Raw genomic sequence first — 20,399 nt, forward strand, 5'->3', positions numbered from 1 at the left:
AGGTAGTAGGAATGACTGACTCATAGATTAGCTTGAATAAGTTTTATTCTTTCTAAATTTTCATAAAAATTCTGCTTCTGCAGTAAATTCTTGAGTAAGTGGTCATATACCAGTTCTCCAGGATAATATGAAATACATGCAATTATTCCTGTGATCTTTCTCAAGATCGAAAACGCACAATGAAAAATCAGACAAACCAAAGATGAGACACTGAGCATAATGTCTAAAAATGTTCTTCTAACAAAGAGTGCATCCTGAACAAGGGAGACAAACCACTTACAGGGGTGGGTGCCCTTCATAGGCACAGGATGGCGGGCTTCCCAGTGTTAAGACTTGTCTCCACCACTGCTACTCACATGAACAGTATGCTCAGAGGGAAAAGAAACACAACATCTGGGGTGTCCAATATGAAAAAAATGGTGGATATTCTCTGGGATTTCCTAAACAGATTATTTTGAGCTATTCTCTGCCATTCCCTGATGGCATGAGAAAAAAGCCCTAAATCCCCTTTCTCTATGGTGATCTTCACAGCACGACAAACAGCTCCCATTGTTCAAGCAAGTCCTCCTCTCCACTACTTGCCTTCACTTAGGGTTCTCATTCTTTTCATTGCTTTAGGTAACATAACTCTGAATACTGGTTCCATGCAACTGCTTTTTATGAGATATCATAAAGAGGTGACCCTCCATCCCTCACCAATGCAGCAATCATATTTAGGAACCTGCATTTGCAATGTGCTTCAAGTGGTAAAGAGTCAAGGAAGGAAATAAAAGTACATAGTGACAGAGACACAAACAAACGGAGACTAGGAACTATCTTATCTAAGTGTGGTGTCCTTAAATTGGCAGGTGAATAATCTGAGACCACTTATGTGCATGGAAATCAATCCCAAGAATCTCCTCTCAGATAAAAAATTAAAATCACATGCACTAAATGTTTGTGAGCTGCCCCCTCACAAGTTAGATTTTCTAGGTGAGTGAAAAAATTAACTTAAATGACAACAGAAAGTATTTCAAGTAGTTCCTTAATCCTGATTTCACATCAGGAAGAGCCTGAAGTGCATCTTATGACTAAATTCCATCCAAAACACTCTGCTGGGATTTACAGGGATATGCACTGAGGATATGATGTCCTCTGTTATCTGCACAGCATGAATGTGGAGTCACTTAATGTTTTCACTGAGAGGAAGACAGACAGTAACAAGAGACATCACATTTACAAACTTCCTGAGGCTGTAGGACAGCATCTCTAAGAACTGAGTAAAATTCTCCCTCCTTCTGCTCTTCAGCTGCACCTTGGGAGCTCAGTCCAGTGCTCCCATGTGGGTCTCTGTCTCCATCTGTCACCTGATGAAGGTTCTATGGTGATATTCAAGATAGACATCAGTCTAACTATGGGGTCAGTAAGGACTGTGAAGGTTTGGTTCACCCACTGAGACAGTGTTCCTGAGCTAATGGGAGCTCATCAACTCTAGCTAGACTGGAAATGAACAAGCATTGGATCAAACTGGACCCTCTGAATGTGGTTGACAATTGGGGCAGGCTGAGGGGCCAATGATAATGGCATTGGGATTTGACTCTACTGCATGTACTGGCTTTTTGGGAATCCTATTATTTTGGACGCATACCTTCCTAAGCCTGAATGTAGGGGGGAGGACCTTAGACTTCTCACAGGGCAGGGTGCCTTACCCTCTATTAGGATTGGAGGGGGTGGGGAGAGGGTAAATCTGGGAGCAGGAGGGAAGTGGGAGGAGGGGAGGAAGTGGGAATTTTGACTGGTATTATGTTTAAAGTAACAAAATAAGAGAAAAAAGAACTGAGTAAAACTACCATCAGTAAAATCTCAAGTGTTCCTAAAACAGTGAAGGAGTTCTACTTAGAAGCAGGTGTGACCGTATGCAAGACTCACCTGAGGAAGAAGCCATGTCCAGCAGAGATAGGGGGCAGACAGAGCTAATATCTAGAAACACAGCTCTGTGTGGAGCATTTTATTTTCACATTGATCCTAAAGAGACATGACAGTGTGGAAACACAGCATTCTCTGTGCATATAGTGAAAAAGGAACTAAATATAGCATGGTGAATCCCTAGCAGAGCTACGTTAATGCTTCAGTTTCTATGACTGTCATCAGTGTGTATGGTGTTTTATATCTGCACTGTGTACCGCCTTCTGTCCAGATCCAGCTACAGAGCATGTTATGGCAGGAAGATATGCAAATAAGGCTTCTTTGTGCCCATAAAATCCAGCCCTGCCCTGATCCTGCACCTCTGGCAGAGGAGACAAGCCCTGGATTCCCAAATCTCCCTAGTCAGGGTTCAGCATTGAAGACAGGACACTCATCATGGACTTAAGGCTCATATTTGCTTCGTTTTTTCTTATTTTAAAAGGTAATTCATAAAGATGGGATACTGTGTATTGTGTGAACATGAGAAAGAGAAAAAATCTCTTCTGTTTCAGTTTTCTAACCAGAATTCTTCTTGTCTATAGGTGTCCAGTGTGAGATGCAATTGTTGGAGTCTGGGGGAGGCTTAGTGCAGCCTGGAAAGACCCTGAAAATCTCCTGTGTAGCCTCTGGATTCACCTTCAGTAGCTACTGGATGAGCTGGATCCGCCAGAATCCAGGGAAGAAGCTGGAGTGGGTCGCAAACATTAATGAAGGTGGTGGTAGCACCATCTATACTGACGCTGTGAAGGGCCGGTTCACAATCTCCAGAGACAATGCCAAGAACACTCTGTACCTGGAAATGAGTAGTCTGAAGCCTGAGGACACAGCCATGTATTACTGTGCTAAGACACAGTGAGTGAAAGTTACTGTGAGCTCAGACAAAAACACCCCTGTGGGGAACACAGAACCAGCAGGGGGCGCTGAGAGCACTTAGCTCTCTGGGTCACAGAAGAGCCTGCTCAGAGAAGCTTGGAAGACTGGACATCTCTGTGTCTGCATAGCCTTTCCATATCACACTTAGGTATTTTCTCTACAGGTATAGTGTGTAGTAATCCTTGAATGCCCAAATGATTATTCAAATTTTTGTTTCCAGTTGTGTTGTGTGTGTTTATTTATTATAGTGTTTCTCCTGTCTCCCTATCTCTGTCTATGTGTCAGTCTTTCTCCCTTTCCCGCTTTCTCTCTCTTTCAATCTTTCCCTCTCACTCCTCTCCATGTATGTGTCTGGGGGGGGGGGGGCTGTTGACATATGATGAATTTTTCTAACAATCTGCACCACTTATTGTGAGACAAATTCTATCACTGGGCCTGGATTTCAATGACTAGGTAGTATAGTTGTCCAGTGAGTCCCAGTGATTGTTTATTCTCCATATTCCACATATGGTACACCTTGTTGGCTGCCACACCCATTTCTTTTTTTAGTTATGGATTCTGAGTTCTGTGTTTAAAACCCACTGAAGCATTCTTATGTGGGAAAATCTTGATTTCCCTGCCCCATTTTAGTTACTTTTTAAATTTAGGATGTGCTTTTACCTAAACAAAATGCAGATCATCACAGAGAGTAAAATGATTCTGTTTAGCACCAGCATCAGTTCCTGAAGAAGCCAAAGAAGATTTTAAACCCTAGAAGATGAAAGGAGCTCAGAGCCACATGTGAGTCTAGTGGACCCTGTTGCTATCTGTTTATCTCCATGAGCACTACACTATCCACACAGAAGCATATATCCCTAATTAAAATAGTGTTTTTTTTTAAAGTTCTCATTCAATGCTGTGATTTGGCCCAATGGTCTAGTCTAATTTATATGAGACCTTGATTAAAATGGTAATATTTCAAAATATATTTCTCATTTTGATTAATAAATACTGAGTTTTAAATATCAGTACTCTCTGTTAAAGGTTATAACAAAGTTTCTGTCATCCAAGAGAACCATTCAGTTTTTCTTTCCAAGAAAAACTCCTTTCTCTCACTTCTCTAAGTTATGAGTCAGGAGGTTAACAGATAGCTCAGGAAACCCAGAGTTGAGAGGTGATGTCCTCATGAACACACATTATTCTTCCCTGCATCTTGTAATCGGGATGCTTCACCTTGACCAGTGAAAGTGGGCAGAAGAGGTTGAATAGAGCTAATATTTTTAATAATCACAGAGATTCTTAAACCAAAAAGAATTAGTTGCCTGTAAACAATGATATGAGTGCAATTTATCTAAGGAAAGACTAAGGCCAAGTGTTATGGAAATAGAGGCGAAGGGATGCTTGTGCTACAGAAATGGGAATGTAGTTCTTCTAAGACATTATGAAAACTGTGGGGTCCCTCAGAGAATTACACAAGATGATGTGACTCTGCAACCTCACATGTGGATGAGCGGAAAAAGAAGCAGAGTTGGTGTAGGAAATCAGGAAAGGAGGGAGGAGAGAAAAGAAGATACATGAAAGCAGGAAAGGACAGAGGGTTACAGAAGTAAAAAAGAAGACAGGGGATAATGGGATAGATGAATCAGTGTGATCACAGTACATTACGAATGAGCATGTTGATTTGTTTTTAAGTAGAATAAATAGCATAGATGAAAAATGAATTTTTTCAGGTATCATGTGATCTTAACATATATACATATATATGTATATATATATCTGCCCTTGTATGTGTCTTTGTGAAGGATTGTCTCTGTTGTTATATGTCTGTGTGTATATGTCTGAGTGTCTGTGTGTTTGCTTCAGAGATGTATTCTTTCTCATCATCTATAAATAATTTACATTACAGACGTGACCACAACATCACCTGTTTTAAGATCAGGTGAGCAGCGAGGCTGGGATTCAAGGTTTGACTTCAGGCTCAGGGACTCTCTTACTCTGAGCTAGCTTGTGAAAACATTCCAGCTCCCATTCTTTAAGATTCCAGTGATTCACAAAGCACCAGAGGCAGAGAACACAGCTCAACAGAACCTGTCTTTCTCTTTTAGATGTGTGGCAGACACTGTAACTCATATGTGCAGTCTGCTCTCATTTTTACCTTTTCATTCAGGTATGTGATTTGAACATGAATAGTGAGATTCCAGTACATGCTGTGGTTCAACTACACAGTAGTCTTGAAAAGGTCATGGAGTCCAGACTCAGAATAGGAATCACTAGGTGAGGGTGAAGTTTCTCTCTACTTCTCCCTGTACTCTTCCCTCCGTTTTTCTTTGTTTGGTTTGATTTATCCTCTCATCCCCAAAATTCTCGAAATCTATGATCGGTAAATTGATCCCTTTTCTGGGGGGGGGGGTGTTGTTTTGTTTTTGTGTATTTGAGATAGGGTTTCTCTGTAGCTTTGGAGTCTGTTCTGAAACTAGCTCTTGTACACCATGCCGGCCTCGAACTCACTGAGATCTGCCTGCCTCTGCCTCCCAAGTGCTAGGATTAAAGATGTGCACCACCACTATCCTGCAGTAAATTGATTCCTTACAGAATCAGTTATAAGTGCTGGGTGTCAAGGAAAAAGTAATTTTGTTTGCTGGTGTATATGTTAGTAGTGCATAAGTGCAGTTATCAAAAATATTTTCTGTAGAAAAATGTGATGTTTTAAAAGGCTGAGCTACGCTTGTAGCTCTGTGGTGGAGTGCTTTGTGATCATATGAAATGTCTTAAATTTACGAACCAAACTCACTTAAAAATAGGAATTAAACACTTAGACAAATATCATTTCTCACTTTCATAGTCTTAAATGAGTCACTCTATGACTGGAAAAAGAATGGAAGTGCTCACAGTGAGAAGTGCAGGTAGAAAGCTGTGGAGAGGAAACAAGTCTACAGGAGTTCAACTCTTGGCTTCCATGGCAAGCAGTTCATCCAAGGTCTACAGCATCCGTGGCACAGTTTTGAACAACTACAAACCATAAATCCAATGCCAAGTAAGGACAATGTTCCAATGATAGAAATCCTAATTAGATATACTGTGTGTGCATAGTACATGGTTTGCATGTATGTCAGGAGGCTAGAGAGGAGCTTGAGTATGTTTACCAGATGATTTATCTTATTTTTGAGTAAGGATATCACAGTGAACCTGGAGCACAAATACTCAGATAGAATCTTTGGCTGGCAAGACTTAGAGAATCTCCAGTCACAATGCCTGCAGTGCTGTGAATATAGGATAAACCATAACACCCAGATTCTAAGCTAACTGTTGTGAATCAAGCAAAGATTTTAACACTGGGAGGCAGGTGCCTTACCACTGAGCCATCTTTTGAGCCTTGAATATTATCTCTGTACATCGATAGAATTGTAATCTGTGAAAGCAAATATGTATATTGTATAATAACTTTTAAAAGAGAAAATGTATTGCTAATTATGAATTTTTAAACTATTAACTGTCTATATGGAAATGAATACTTCATGTACAAACCCTTATATGTCCTCATAAATGACTCTTAAAACTGACTTTTTATGAAAATCTGGAATCGGGGAGATGGGCAGGATCTGCAAAAGAAGACAGAAAGTAAATAATTATCAGAATATATTGTATTGAATGTTTTTCAAGAAAATAAATTCATTAATTATTGAAAACACTGCATTTGATGGTTGGGCATGGTGAAATATAGTCCTAATCCATTCAGTTGAAAAATAGAAGGAAAATTCAGTCACCTGAAAAAGAAAGGGAAACCTCCTGGGCTTCCTTTATCCTTTCAGGGACCTCCCCCAATGCAAAGTAGCCCTCAGGCTTAGAATGAAAGCCATGGCCTGGCTGAGAAGCTCCATCTCCTTCTCACTGAAGCCTCCAGCAAAACATGGCTGTTCTGGTGCTGTTCCTCTGCTTCTTGTCCTGTCCAAACTATAAGTGTTTCAGAGTTTCAGGAGAGAGAACCAGGTACATGATGTATGGAATATTTGACTGATGGTGATGTTGCTTTTCCCCAGGTGAACGATCCCAGTTCCAGGTGAAGGAGCCAATACCTGAACTGGTGCAGGCATCACAGCAGACCAAGACCCTGTCTTTCCCCGTCACTGTCTCTGTGTTCTCATTAATCAGCTGTCGTGAACACTGGTCCACCAGTCTCTAGAAAAGAATCTGGAGTTAATGGGAATAATACGGAATAATGAAAACACTGATTATAATTCAGCTTTCAAATCCTAGGTCACCATCAGCAGAACATCTCCAAAAGCCAAGTTTTCTTAAAACTGAACAGTCTGCAAACTGAGAACAAACCCATATACTACTCTCCCAGAGACACTGTGATGGAATTCCAGTGTGAACCTGTATAAAACCTTCTTAAAGAGAGCTCAGGGCCAGCAGGCAGTACTAAGGGCCATCAGAGACTCACCATTGCAATATTCTAGATCTTACTTTTCACTAATTTTTAATGCATCTGAATATTTTTGAAGTCCTTTTTTCCACTGCAATGTTTATTTTTCTACACAATTTGTGATCTCATCTGAACAACATAGCAACAACAGGGCAGACACGGCTATGCTGTGGGTACCCGGATCAATTTGGAAGAGATTCAGAGATTAATAGGAGTGGGGTCCCTAGATTTGTAAGAGAGCTTCAGTTAATTCTCCAGTTAGAGTAGAATTTAGGATTTTAGTAAGAGCCAACAGATCATGCAGGAACACTCTGGTAGGACCTATAAACCATTAACCTTGATTTCCTCTATCTCTCTATCATCCTCACATGAAACTTGAATATCTATTTCATCGCTGATCTTTGCTATACTCTGGTATTTATAACATGAAACTAAAGCATCTAGAGATAGCAGCTGATCTTCAGGAGCTTGCAGGGTGTTCTTGGTTAACATACTGCTTTCGGTGTTCTTCAACCTCAAGTCCCTTTCTGGAAATGCTTTCAAATCACATTTTAATTTGTAGACCTTAGGATCTATTCTGGTCTTCTCATGTCCCTGGTGTGTAATAAATTTGTTTTTGGCAAAAATAAAATACCCTACTTCTACCAAGGTATTCAAACACACTTTAAAATTTTATAGAATTTTAATTTTATCATGTAGATATATTTCTCTCTTAATTGTTTCCTCCACTGACTTCCTACTTACACAGATTCACTGGCAAATAGTTCTGTGGTCTGTGCAATGTTATCTGAGTCACAGATCCTTGATCAGAACATCAGATATCCCAATTTGTGGCATTCAGGGATTCGAGGAAAGGCTTGTACATTGTGGGTTATCCTCCATCACATTGTGGTATAGGAGGTATTCTGTTTATGTATTACTTTTATTTGTTAATCAATAAAGAAATTACTTGGCCTGATAGGGCAGAACTTAGGTAGGCGAGAAGACAAAACTGAATTCTGGGAGGATGAAATCAGACAGAGAGCCGCCATGGAGATGCCATGTCAGACAAGCTAAACCTTTCCCTGTAAGCCACAACCTCGTGGTGAACACATTAATAGAAATGGGTTTAATCAAGATGTGAGAGTTAGTCAATTGGAGGCTAGAGCTAACGGCCAAGCAGTATTTAAATTAATACAGTTTCTGTGTGATTATTTTGCGTATAAGCCAGCCAGGCAGGAGGGACAAACAAGAGGCCACCCCCCTCCCTGTGGAAAGTCCAAGGCCCTCCCTAGTACATCTAGATTGAGCAAGGCATACATCCAAAGAGAAAAGGATTCCAAGAAGCCAGTACATGCAGTAGAGACAAATCCCAGTGTCACTATCAGTGGCCCTTCAGTCTGATACAACTGTCACCCACATTCAGAAGGACATGTTCCCATGCTCATTCACTCCCAGTCCTGTTGGATTTGGTGAGCTACCATTAGCTCAGGCAAACTGTCTCAGTGAATGAACCCCTCATAGCATTGAATTCCTTGTTCATACTCTTACTCTTTCCACTCTTCAGCTGGATCTTGGAAGCTCAGTGCAGTGCTCCAATGTGAGTCATTGCCTCTGTTTCCACCTGATTTTGGATGAAGGTTCTCTTAAGTCCTCTCAGTATTGGGACAGGCTGTGTAACAGGGTTCTACTGAGCCCACAGCCCTATGGTCCATATTCTATATGTAATTAACATTGAGCTTGCTCATGAATAAAAGTTGGAAGACAATTTTAAAAAGAAATATATGGAGGTATTTTCAGCATACTACAACCTCTGATTACTAATGTATATCTTGATGTACAACAAAATAGCTGTCTTGTGAGTAAACACTTGTGAAACCATTGTACTCTAAGATAGTAATACCTTCATTTCTCCCCTGATGTTCCCATCAATATTACATCATACAAGTTTACTAGTCACTTTGAGGTTTATATACTGAAGTGTTTAAGTTTCTGGATGATTTCTCCTGGCTTTTTCCTCCTTAGAGGGATGCTAACTGAAAAATGTATAATGGATTTTATAATTTTTATAATTTGCTATGCTCATAGCTTGTTTCCCCTCAGCTTTCCTGGTCAAACACCTGTGTTTTCTATGGTGGGGAATCTATGGTATGAATGATCTTTGCTTCCCACTATCTTGGAAAACAGAAGATATTCAAGAAATGTTAATTAGATGTGCTTTTAAAAATTCATAAAATATAAAAATTCATGGTTATTGTCATCTGCTTCCTCTAGAGATCCTACAATTGTCACATAGGCCTAAGTGGCCCAGTAACGTAACTCCTCCTCCTAAGAACTCTTACTGATGGGAATCCCAAATCCTCATCAACTTTTCAACCAGTATCTTGTATTTCTCTTCCTAGTACCTCTTTATTGAGCACTGCCCAAATAATAAGCACAGACTATCAAGGGTCCTCCATTTGTGTCACTAAGCCAGCACAACAATACAATGAATGATCATACACATTTTATTCCGTGCACATCTCCACTAAGGAATATTCTCTCTCTCTCTCTCTCTCTCTCTCTCTCTCTCTCTCTCTCTCTCTCTCTCTCTCTCTCTCTTCTCTCTCTCTCTCTCTCTGTCTCTCTGTGTGTATCTAGTTTTGTACTGTCCCAAGTTGAGTTTATTATCATGGTACTGCAGTGTAGCACCTGTAATAATGTGTATTACACCTTCATTAGCATTATTTTTAATGAGGGTTGCCTTGACAACCCCCCTGTATAGGACATTTAGTAAAATCTTCTTTAAGAATTTTTTGGATATTTGCTTTGTCTTTAAACCATTCAGTTATTAAGCAGGTACTATTTTTCTTTATTTTAAAGAATTGTGTACACTGCTTGTATACAATTTAATATGTTCACACCTCTATGCTATTTCCCCTCCATGTCTCTTCAATATCCTCACCAATGTAAGTTTCTCACCACTTCCTGACATGTAGAAAGTCATTTAATGTTGGCAATATGTGCATATGTGTGGAGACAAACATTGCCATATAGGAAACTACCAATCACTGTAGCTTCAAAAAAAAGAAGTATTCTTCTTCTCCAGGAATTGTCTATATCCAACATCTCCTTAGTAAGTGGTAAAGTAAGTGAATAATCTCCCCTAGGGTTTTAACTAGTTTGGTCTTATGTAGGGCTTAAACATGAAACACCAGCCATTATGATTCATAAATGTGATTACCATGTCCAGTAGACAGGATTTTCCATCTCTGTTAACCATGGTCCACCTCTTACTTTCTTTCTGCCTCCTCTTTCTCCTCTTTCTCTGTATTCTCTGAGCATAGGAGGGATATGAATAGGACTAGAAAATTTATATTTCAAACAATATAATAAATATTGGGGATATTTGGGGCAAATTCAGAACCTAGATTATGTGTGTTTTACCTTATGGCTTCAGTTTTGCAGATTTTGGAACTAGAATGGAAACCCTAGGAAGGGAAGACATCTTAAGTGAGAAACAAAGGTGATAAATGGAAGAGAAATATAGATGATGTGAAAACAAAAGTGAGTTGTGCTGAGAGAAAGGGAATGAGTAGGAAGGAAACAACAGACTTAAAAAATGTTAAAAACTTAAAAAAAACAAGGTCATCATAGATCTTATTCAAAAGCCCAGGTTAAGCTAATTATATTAATTGGAAAAATGAAAATGAGGCTAACACAACATAAAGGGAGTCATGAGTGGCCTGGTTTAAACAAGTGAGTAGATAATGGCAGAGCATTTAAAAGAATCAAAGAGAGAATATCAGGAAGCAGAAATGTGAGTTTGATGAAAACAGAAATATGTCTACATAGTAACCACAAAGTGGTAGGGAGACAGTGACAAGACATGTCTTACTGTAAGTGTCCTGTTGCCTAAGGACAGCATCGTCTCAGAAGTGAGAAAATTCAGATAATTCCAAACTGTTCCCATCACAGTCATGGAGTTCTGCAAACATTACCTTGAGAGTCAGACCCTATCCAGAAGATACACTAGGGAGAAGCCATGTCCAGACCAGACAGAGGGATAGACTGAACTCATGTCACACAGACATGAGTGGAACTACTTAATTATACATTTATACAAAGAAGACATGACATCATAGAAAAAACAAATTCTGTGCATATGCACAAAAGAGAACAAAACAAAGGGTGATGAATCCTTAATCATGAAAGTATTAATACCAAACTACAACAATGTGTTGATTTCAAAAAATGTCATCATAGATTGGAATAATTTTATCTGTTCTGAGAAATGCCTTCCCCTGAGATAAAACTCCAAGACTTAGTATAGCAGGAAGGCATGCAAATAAGGCTTTTATATGACCATGAAAATCAGACCTACTGACCCTATAGCTCTGACAGTGGAGACTGTTCCTGGATCCCCAAGTCTCCCCGTTCAGTGATCACCACTGAACACAGAACACTCATCATGGACTTGAGGCTCAACTGGTTTTTCTTTGTAATTATGTTGAGAGGTATTTTATAGAGATAAGATGATGTGTGTTGTTTTGACATGAGAAAGAAAAAAATGGCTCCTAGACAGTTTCATGACCAGATTTTTTCTTGCTTTCAGGTGTCCAGTGTGAGGTGCCCCTGTTGGAGCCTGGGGGAGACTTAGTACAGCCTTGAAAGTCCCTGAGACTCTCCTATGAAGGAACTCTAGATTCACATTCAGTGACTACTGAATTAATGGTTCTGACAGGCCCCAGGGATGGGACTAGAGTGGTTAGCATGCATTAATGGTGGTAGTAGTTCAATTTACTATTTTGGTGCCATGAAGGGCCAATTCACCTTCTTCAGAGACAATTTCCAGATCACTCTGTACCTGTAAATGAGAAGTAGGGGTCTGAGGACACTACCACATATTACTCTGCAAAGCACACTGTGAGATAATACTACTGTGAGCTCAAACACAAACCTCATTGCAGAATCCTAAGGACCAGGAGTGGATCTTAAAAGCTCACAGAATTCATGTTCACAGAACCTCTTCAGAAAGACATAAAATCTGGACACCTCTGTGTCTTGTCTCCCTCTTCACATAACATTCAGGATTCTCTCTACAGGTGTAGTGTATAGTAATTCTTGAAGTGTCTAAATGTTTATTCAAATTTCTGTTTTCTAGTGTGATATATGTTTTTTAAATTATTTATTAAACTGTTTTCTTCCCCTCTCTCTACCTTCCTTCCTCCCCCTCTCTATGTATGTGTGTATTTGTGTACATGTTGATATATGATTCATTCATCTATTAGTCTGCAACATATTTATAAAGAGAACTTCTATCACCTGGCCTGGATCTAACAAATGGCTAGACTGGTGGACCAGTAAGCCCCAGTGATTATTCCACCTGTACATCCCCCAGATCAGATTACTTGGTTTCTATACAGCTCTTTTTTGCATTCTTGGAGACCTGAAATCGTAGTTTAGATTTGAATCAACAGTTCTGCTGTGGAATAATCTGAAGTGCAGAGCTGTTTTCCCAGTTCCATTAAAGTGGCTTTTTAAATTTAGGATATGCTCTGATATCAACAAAATGCATATAATCACACAAGGTAGAAGTGATTCTGTAGTGACCAGAAAAGATCTGGGGGAAGCTGAAGAACCTGGAGACTGTAAATCCTAGACTCAGGGCATCTTATAACCACACATGAGTCCCAAGGACCCTGTGACATCTGTTTTTCTCCATGATCATTGCAGTATTCACACAGAAGCATATACAAATAACTTAAAATAAAGCATTTATTTAAAATTTTCTTTTTTTTCCTTTTTATTTATTTTTATTCTTTTTTAATTAAAATTTCCACCTGCTCCCCGTTTCCCATTTCCCTCCCCTCCTCCCAAATATTGCCCCCTCCCCCCACACCCTTCCCCCTATCCCCACTCCTCTTCTCCTCCCCCCACACCATTCCCCCTCCCTCTCGATACTGAAGAGCAGTCCAAATTCTCTGCCCTGCTGGAAGACGAAGGTCTTCTATCTACGTCCAGGAAGGTAGGTGAGCGTCTAAACAGGCTAAGCTCCCACAAAGCCAGTTCATGTATTAGGATCGAAACCTAATGCCATTGTTCTTTGCTTCTCATCTGCCTTCATTGTCCGCCATGCTCAGAGAGTCCAGAATCAACCCATGCTTATTCAGTCCCAGACCAGCTGGCCTTGGTGGGCTCCCAATAAATCAGTTCCACTGTCACAGTGGGTGGGTGCACGCCTCGTGTTCCTGATTTCCTTGCTCATGTTCTCCCTCCTTCTGCTCCTCATTTGGACCTTAAGAGCTCAGACCGTTGCTCCAAATTGAGACTCTGTCTCTACCTCAATCCATCGCCAGATGAAGGTTCTAAGGTGATATGCAAGATATTCATCAGTATAGGATAGGGTCATTTCAGGTTCCCTCTCCTCAGTTGCCCAAGGTACCAGCTGGGGACATATTCCTGGACACCTGCGAACCCCTCAAGAGTCAAGTCTCTTGCCAACCCTAAGATGGCTCCCTTAGATAGGATATACACTTCGCTGCTCCCGTATCCTCCCTTCCTATATCCCAACCATCCCAATCCACCGAGCTCCTCCCATCCTCCCCTTCTCATGTTTCTCATCCCATTTCCCCTTTGCCCCATGCCACCTCACCCGCAAGTTCCCAGTTTTTGCCCTGCAATCTTGTCTACTTCCCCTCTCCATGCGGATGACTATATGATTTTCTTTGGGTTCACTTTCTTATTTAACTTCTCTAGGATAACAAATTATATGCTTAATGTCTTTTATTTATGGCTAGAAACCGATTATGAGTGAGTACATCCCATGTTCCTCTTTTTGGGTCTGGGATACCTCACTCAGGATAGTGTTTTCTATTTCCATCCATTTGCACGCAAAATTCGAGAAGTCATTGTTTTTTACTGCTGAGTAGTACTCTAATATGTATATATTCCACACTTTCTTCATCCATTCCTCCATTGAAGGGCATCTAGGTTGTTTCCAGGTTTTAGCTATTACAAACAATGCTGCTATGAACATAGTTGAACAGATACTTTTGTCATTTGATGGGGCATCTCTTGGGTATATTCCCAATAGTGGTATTACTGGATCTTGGGGTAGGTTGATCCCAAATTTCCTGAGAAATCGCCACACTGATTTCCAAAGTGGTTGCACAAGTTTGCATTCCCACCAGCAATGAATGAGTGTGCCTCTTTCTCCACATCCTCGCCAGCAAAGGCTATCATTGGTGTTTTTGATTTTAGCCATTCTGACAGGTGTAAGATGGTATCTCAAAGTTGTTTAAAATTTTCTTATTCATTCCTGGGAGATAGCTCAATGGGAGAGTTCTGGTGTAGTATATATGAAGATTTTATTCAAAAAGTCCCATTAATCCAGAGGAGTAAGTGTGTGCTCGCCTGGGAATGGAGTACAGGGCCCCTCCTGCTCCTGCTGCAAGGGCTTCTCTGTTCCATGGTATCCTGCCCCCCACATCTGCCCTTTTGTCTGCGAGGTCCTTGGCCCAGCAAGAGTTCTTGCTCCTGTACTGAGGAGACCCATCCTGAGGGGTAAGTTTGTGCCCAACCACCGGAAAGTTCCAGGAACAGAGTACAGAGCACCTCCAGCTCCTGTTCAAGGAGCTTCTTTGTTCCACATAACCCTCCCTCCCACAAGCCTACCCTTTTGTCTACAAGGTCCTTGGCCCACAATAGTCCCTGCTGTTGCACTAAAAGATCCATTCAGAGGTGTAAGTGTGTTCCTGCCTGGCCCGCTGGTCCCGGAAACAGAGTACAGGGCCCCTCTAGCTCCTGCTGCAGGGACTTCTTTGTTCGACATGACCCTGCCTCCCCCAAGTCCGCCCTTTTGTCTGCAAGGTCCCAGCAAGAGTCCCTGCTCTTGTACTGAGGAGATCCATCCAGAGGGGTAAGTGTGCGCCCACCTGGCTGGACATTCCCAAGAACGGAGTACAGGCCTCCTCCACAATCCTAAACATTTCTGGCCATTCAGAGGGTTGTCTCCTAGGCTACTGGCTTTCTCTAGTTACCCCATCTCATCTTTCCCCCAAGCACTCCTTTCTATCTACAGGGTCCTTAGATCCACCACCACAGCCTGCTTCAGGGCAGTGGGGATCTGAGAGCCAGCTCCAGTCCTGAGGGTGTTAAGAAAGGGCAGACCAAGAAAATCCCCAAGTACAGTCACTCAGAGCAAAGATTTGACCAAAATGCCAAGACTCTCCTGGCTGCATTTGAAGGAAGAAATAGGCAGGTACCAATGCAAGAATTTCTCCAACAACCTGAAAAGCAACATGACAACACCAGAATCCAGTGTACATGCAACAGGAAGACTTGATCACCTTATTCCAGAAGAAGTAGAAGAAATAGACTTTAAAAGTAACATCATGACAATAATAGAGACCCTTAAACAAAATGTGAAAAACTCCTTTAAAGAAATGAAAGAGAAGAGAAAAAAGTTAGAAGAAATGAATAAATCCCTCAAAGATACCCAAGAAAACTAAGAAAACACTATCAAACAGGTAATGAAGAACAAAATGGAGGCAATAAAGAAAACATAAACCAAGGGAAGCCAGGATATAGAAAATCTGGGAAAACAAACAGGAACTACGAAGTCAAGTATATTCAACAGAAAACAAGAGATAGAAGAAATAATCTCAAAAGCTGAAGATACTATAGAGGAAATAAACTCACCGATCAAAGAAAACACCAAATCCAACAAGTTCTTAACACAAAACATCCAGGAAATCTGGGACACCATGAAAAGACGAAACCTAAGAATAATAGGGTAGAAGAAGGAAAGAATTACAGCTCAAAGGCCCAGAAAATATATTCAACAAAATTATAGAAAAAAAAAAAACTTTCCCAACATAAAGAAGGATATTCCTATGAAAAGACAAGAAGCATACAGAACACCAAATAGACTGGATCAAAAAAAAAAACCCACTCACCATATAACAATAAAGACACAAAACATACAGAATAAGAAAAGAATATTAAGAGCTGCAAAGGTAATGGTCAAGTAACATATAAAGGTAAACCTATCAGAATTACACCCGACTTCTCTATGGAAACCATGAAAGCAAGAAGGTCTTGGATAGATGTGCTGCAGACACTAAGAGACCATGGATGCAAGCCCAGACTACAATACCCAGCAAGGCTTGCATTCACCATCGATGGAGAAAACAAAATATTCCAGGACAAAAACAGATTTAAACAATATGTAGCCACAAACCCAGACTTACAGAAAGTACTAGAAAAAAATCCAAAACCCAAGGAAGCCAACAACACCCATAATCTGACAACCCTCCACCAGCACAATCCAAAGAAGGGAAACACAAACACTACCAACAAAAAAAATTAACTGGAATTAACAACTGGTCAATAATATCCCTTAATATTAAAGGACTCAATTCACCTATAAAAAGGCACAGGCTAAGAGACTGGATACAAAAACAGGATCTAACATTCTGCTGTTTACAAGAAACACACCTCAACCACAAAGATAGACAATACCTCAGAGTAAAAGGTTGGGAAAATGTTTTCCAATCAAAGGGACCTAAGAAACAAGCTGATGTACTATCCTAATATCTAACAAAATTAGTTTCAAACTAAAATCAATAAGCAAAGTTGGAGGACACTTTTTATTATTTATTTACTTATTTACTATAGATTTCTGCCTCCTCCCCATCACCACCTCCTATTTCCCTACCCCTTCCCCAATCAATTCCCCCTCCCTCAGCAGCAGAAGAGCAGTCAGTGTTTCCTGTCCTGTGGGAAGTCCAAGCATCTCCCACCTCCTTCCAGGTCTAGTAAGGTGAGCATCCAAACTGCCTAGGCTTCCACAAAGCCACTACATACAGGAGGATCAAAACCCAGTGCCATTGTTTTTGACTTCTCAGCAGCCCTCATTGTCTGCTATGTTCAGCAAGTCTGGTTTTATCCTATGCTTTTTTTTAGACCCAGTCTAGTTGGCCTTGGTGACTTCCCAATAGACCATCCCCATTGTCCCAGTGTGTGGATGCACCCCTCATGGTCCTGAGTTCATTGCTCATGCTCTCTCTCCTTCTGCTCCCCAATGTGCTCAACTATGTTCATAGCAGCATTGTTTGTAATAGCCAGAACCTGGAAACAACCTAGATGCCCTTCAATGGAAGAATGGATGCAGAAAGAATGGAATATATACATATTAGAGTACTACTCAGTAGTAAAAAAACAATGACTTCTTGAATTTTGCATGCAAATGGACAGAAATTGAAAACACTATCCTGAGTGAGGTAAGCCAGACCCAAAAAGAAGAACATGGGATGTACTCACTCATATTTGGTTTCTAGCCATAAATAAAGGACATTGAGCCTATAATTCGTGATCCTAGAGAAGCTAAATAAGAAGGTAAACCCAAAGAAAAACATATAGTTATCCTCCTGGATATTAACCTTTATCAGGTGATGAAAGGAGACACAGAGAAAGACCTACATTGGAGCACCGGACTGAAATCCCGAGAAGGACACTTTATACTCATAACAGGAACAATTCTTTCGGATGAAGCACACTCCTAAACATCTATGCCCTTAGGTTCCACTGTTATAATTTCCAGGGTCAGTGTGAGGATCAGCTTACATGGTTGTTCCTGAAAAGGATGAACAGGATAAAGTTTTTAATGATATTACTTTTGAACAAGAATATCCAGAACATTTTATGGAGCGCCTGCCAATATTAAATAAAAGACTTCATATATCCACACTAAGGTAAATAAATTATTGAACAAATAGGCACAAGCAAAGTTTTCCCTCCGGAGTAGAAAAGAAGTAACAGTTGTTTATAGAGATGACCTTGAAATTCTCTTCCCTTCAGTATGTCCTCTGATTGATTCTAGATAATTTATAGAAAAGGGGATACCTAGATGAGACAAGAATAACTGTTATTGCAGCAGGAGCCCTTTAAGGGTAGGCAGGATTGATATATATTTCCCCTAATTCTAAGTGATGATGGGATAATGTCACCTTAGAGTAAAGTAACAACTAAACAAATTTGAAAAGAGATTTTACAAATCATGTATAGGATTATCTGTAAATAAATTTCCCCAAACTGAGAAAACTCTTTAAATTGAAGGACACAGTCAATAAGACAGAAAGGCAGCCTACTGTATTGGAAAAGATCTTCACCAACCCCACTTAAGACAAAGAACTGATTTTCAAAATATATATAAAGAACTCAAGAAATTAGACATGAAATTCAAAATAACCCAATTAAAAATTGGGTACTGAAATAAACAGAGAATTCTCAACAGAAGACTCTCAAATGGCCAAATGATATTTAAGGGAATGTTTAACATCCTTAGTTATCAGGGAAATGCAAATCAAAACAATTCTGAGATACTGTCTTACACCTGTCATAATGGTTAAGATTAAAGACACTAATGATAGCTTATGCTGGAGAGGATGTGGAGTGTGGGAACACTCATCCACTGCTGGTAGAAAGGCAAACTTATAAAACCATTTGGGATATTAGTATGGTGGTTTCTCAGAAAATTGAGAATCACCATACCTCAGGATTCAGCAATACCACTCTTAGGCATATACCCAAAAGATGATCAATTGTACTACAAAAGCATTTTTTCACATATGTTTATAGCAGCATTATTTGTAATAGTCAGAAGCTGCAAACAACTTAAATGCCCCTCGTTTGAAGAATGGATAAAGAAAATGTGGCACGTTTGCACATTAGAATACAACTCAGCAGTAAAAATCAATGGCATTTTTAACTTTGCATGCAAATGGATGGAATTAAAAAACACTATCCTGAGTGAGATAACCCAGACCCAAAAATGATTATGGTATGTACTCACTCATAAGTGGATACTAGCTATAAACAGCAGACATTGAGCCTATAGCTCATGATCCTAGAGAGGCTAAGTAATAAGGTGAGCACAGAGGAATATATATATATATATATATATATATATATATATATATATATATCCACCTGAAAATTGGAATGGACAGGATTGACTGTCAGGGTTGGGAGCATGGTGGTGGGGATAGAAAGAGGGGAGGTGAGGATGAGAAGAGAAAGGGAGAGGTGGAGGGTAGAGGAGAACTTGCAGAAATGGAATGGTTGAGATGGAGGAAAAACAAAGATGAGAGCAAGGAAAGAGATATCTTGATTGAGGGAGCCATTATAGGGTTAGCAGAAAAATGAATCTAGAGAAATTCCAAGAAATCAAAAAGAATGACCCCCCCACCCCAGGACCCTGAGCAATAGAGGAAAGAGGTTCCAACTTGACTTGCCCTGTAGTCAGACTGCTGATTATTTTAAATATCACCATAGAGCTTTCATCCAGCAACTGATGGAGGTAGAGGCAGAGACACACATTGGAACACTGGACTGAGCTCCCAAGTACGGTTGAATAGTGAAAGGAATAAGAATATGAGCAAGGAGGTCAAGATCATGAAGGGCTCAACCACTGAAACAATTTGCCTGAGCTAATGTGAGCTCACCAACTCCAGCTGAACTGGGAGGAACAGGAATAGGACCAAACCAATTGCTCTGAATGGCATTGACATTTGTATGACTGGGGAAGACTGAGGAGCCACTAGCATGGCACCAGGATTTATCTCTACTGCATTTACTGTTTTGGGTGGATCCTATTCTCTTTGCATGTATACCTTGCTCAGCGTAGATATGGTAGGGAGGACCTTGGACCTTCCACAAGGCAATGTGCCTTACCCTTTCTGAGGATTAGATGGGGGTATGGTAGGAGGGTGTGTGGAGGTAATGGGAGCAGGGAAGGGTGTGGGAACTTGGATTGGTAGTTTTTCTTTTAAATCTAATAAATTGAAAAAAAAACTAAATAAGTGAAGGACTCCACCAGTTCTTAGTTGGATGGGAAGATGGTCCCAGATAAAGTTGCCTACCAAGTTATTTGATATTTACCAGTGTTCCTTAATTGTCTTTTGAATCTATTGCTTTGAGCCTCAGTTATACAGCTTTTACTATTGTTCTTTATTCTTTAGGATCTCTACATGTGATATTTTTCCATCCATCTCCTCCCTCATCTTCCAAACAGGGGGCCCTACCAACCTTATTCTTATATAAGCCCAGTTAGTGTAGTCCATATCTGCATGTGTATGAATCCAAGCACTGCAACATATGAAACATACCAATGACCATACCCTCAAGAAAGTGTGACTATATCCCTTATCCAGAAAAA

The 20,399-nt window shown here is 40.2% G+C and overlaps 1 gene segment (V, D, J or C); it reads left to right on the forward strand.

Moving 5' to 3' along the window:
* The first annotated feature begins 308 nt into the window (after positions 1-308).
* Positions 309-2,800, forward strand: LOC130882802 (Ig heavy chain V region 914-like). The segment is given in 2 exon segments: positions 309-363; positions 2,487-2,800. Coding segments are annotated over 2 exon segments (369 nt in total).
* Positions 2,801-20,399: the final 17,599 nt, after the last annotated feature.

This window comes from Chionomys nivalis, chromosome 10 (assembly GCF_950005125.1).
Source record: "Chionomys nivalis chromosome 10, mChiNiv1.1, whole genome shotgun sequence".
In the NCBI taxonomy this organism is placed as follows: domain Eukaryota; kingdom Metazoa; phylum Chordata; class Mammalia; order Rodentia; family Cricetidae; genus Chionomys; species Chionomys nivalis.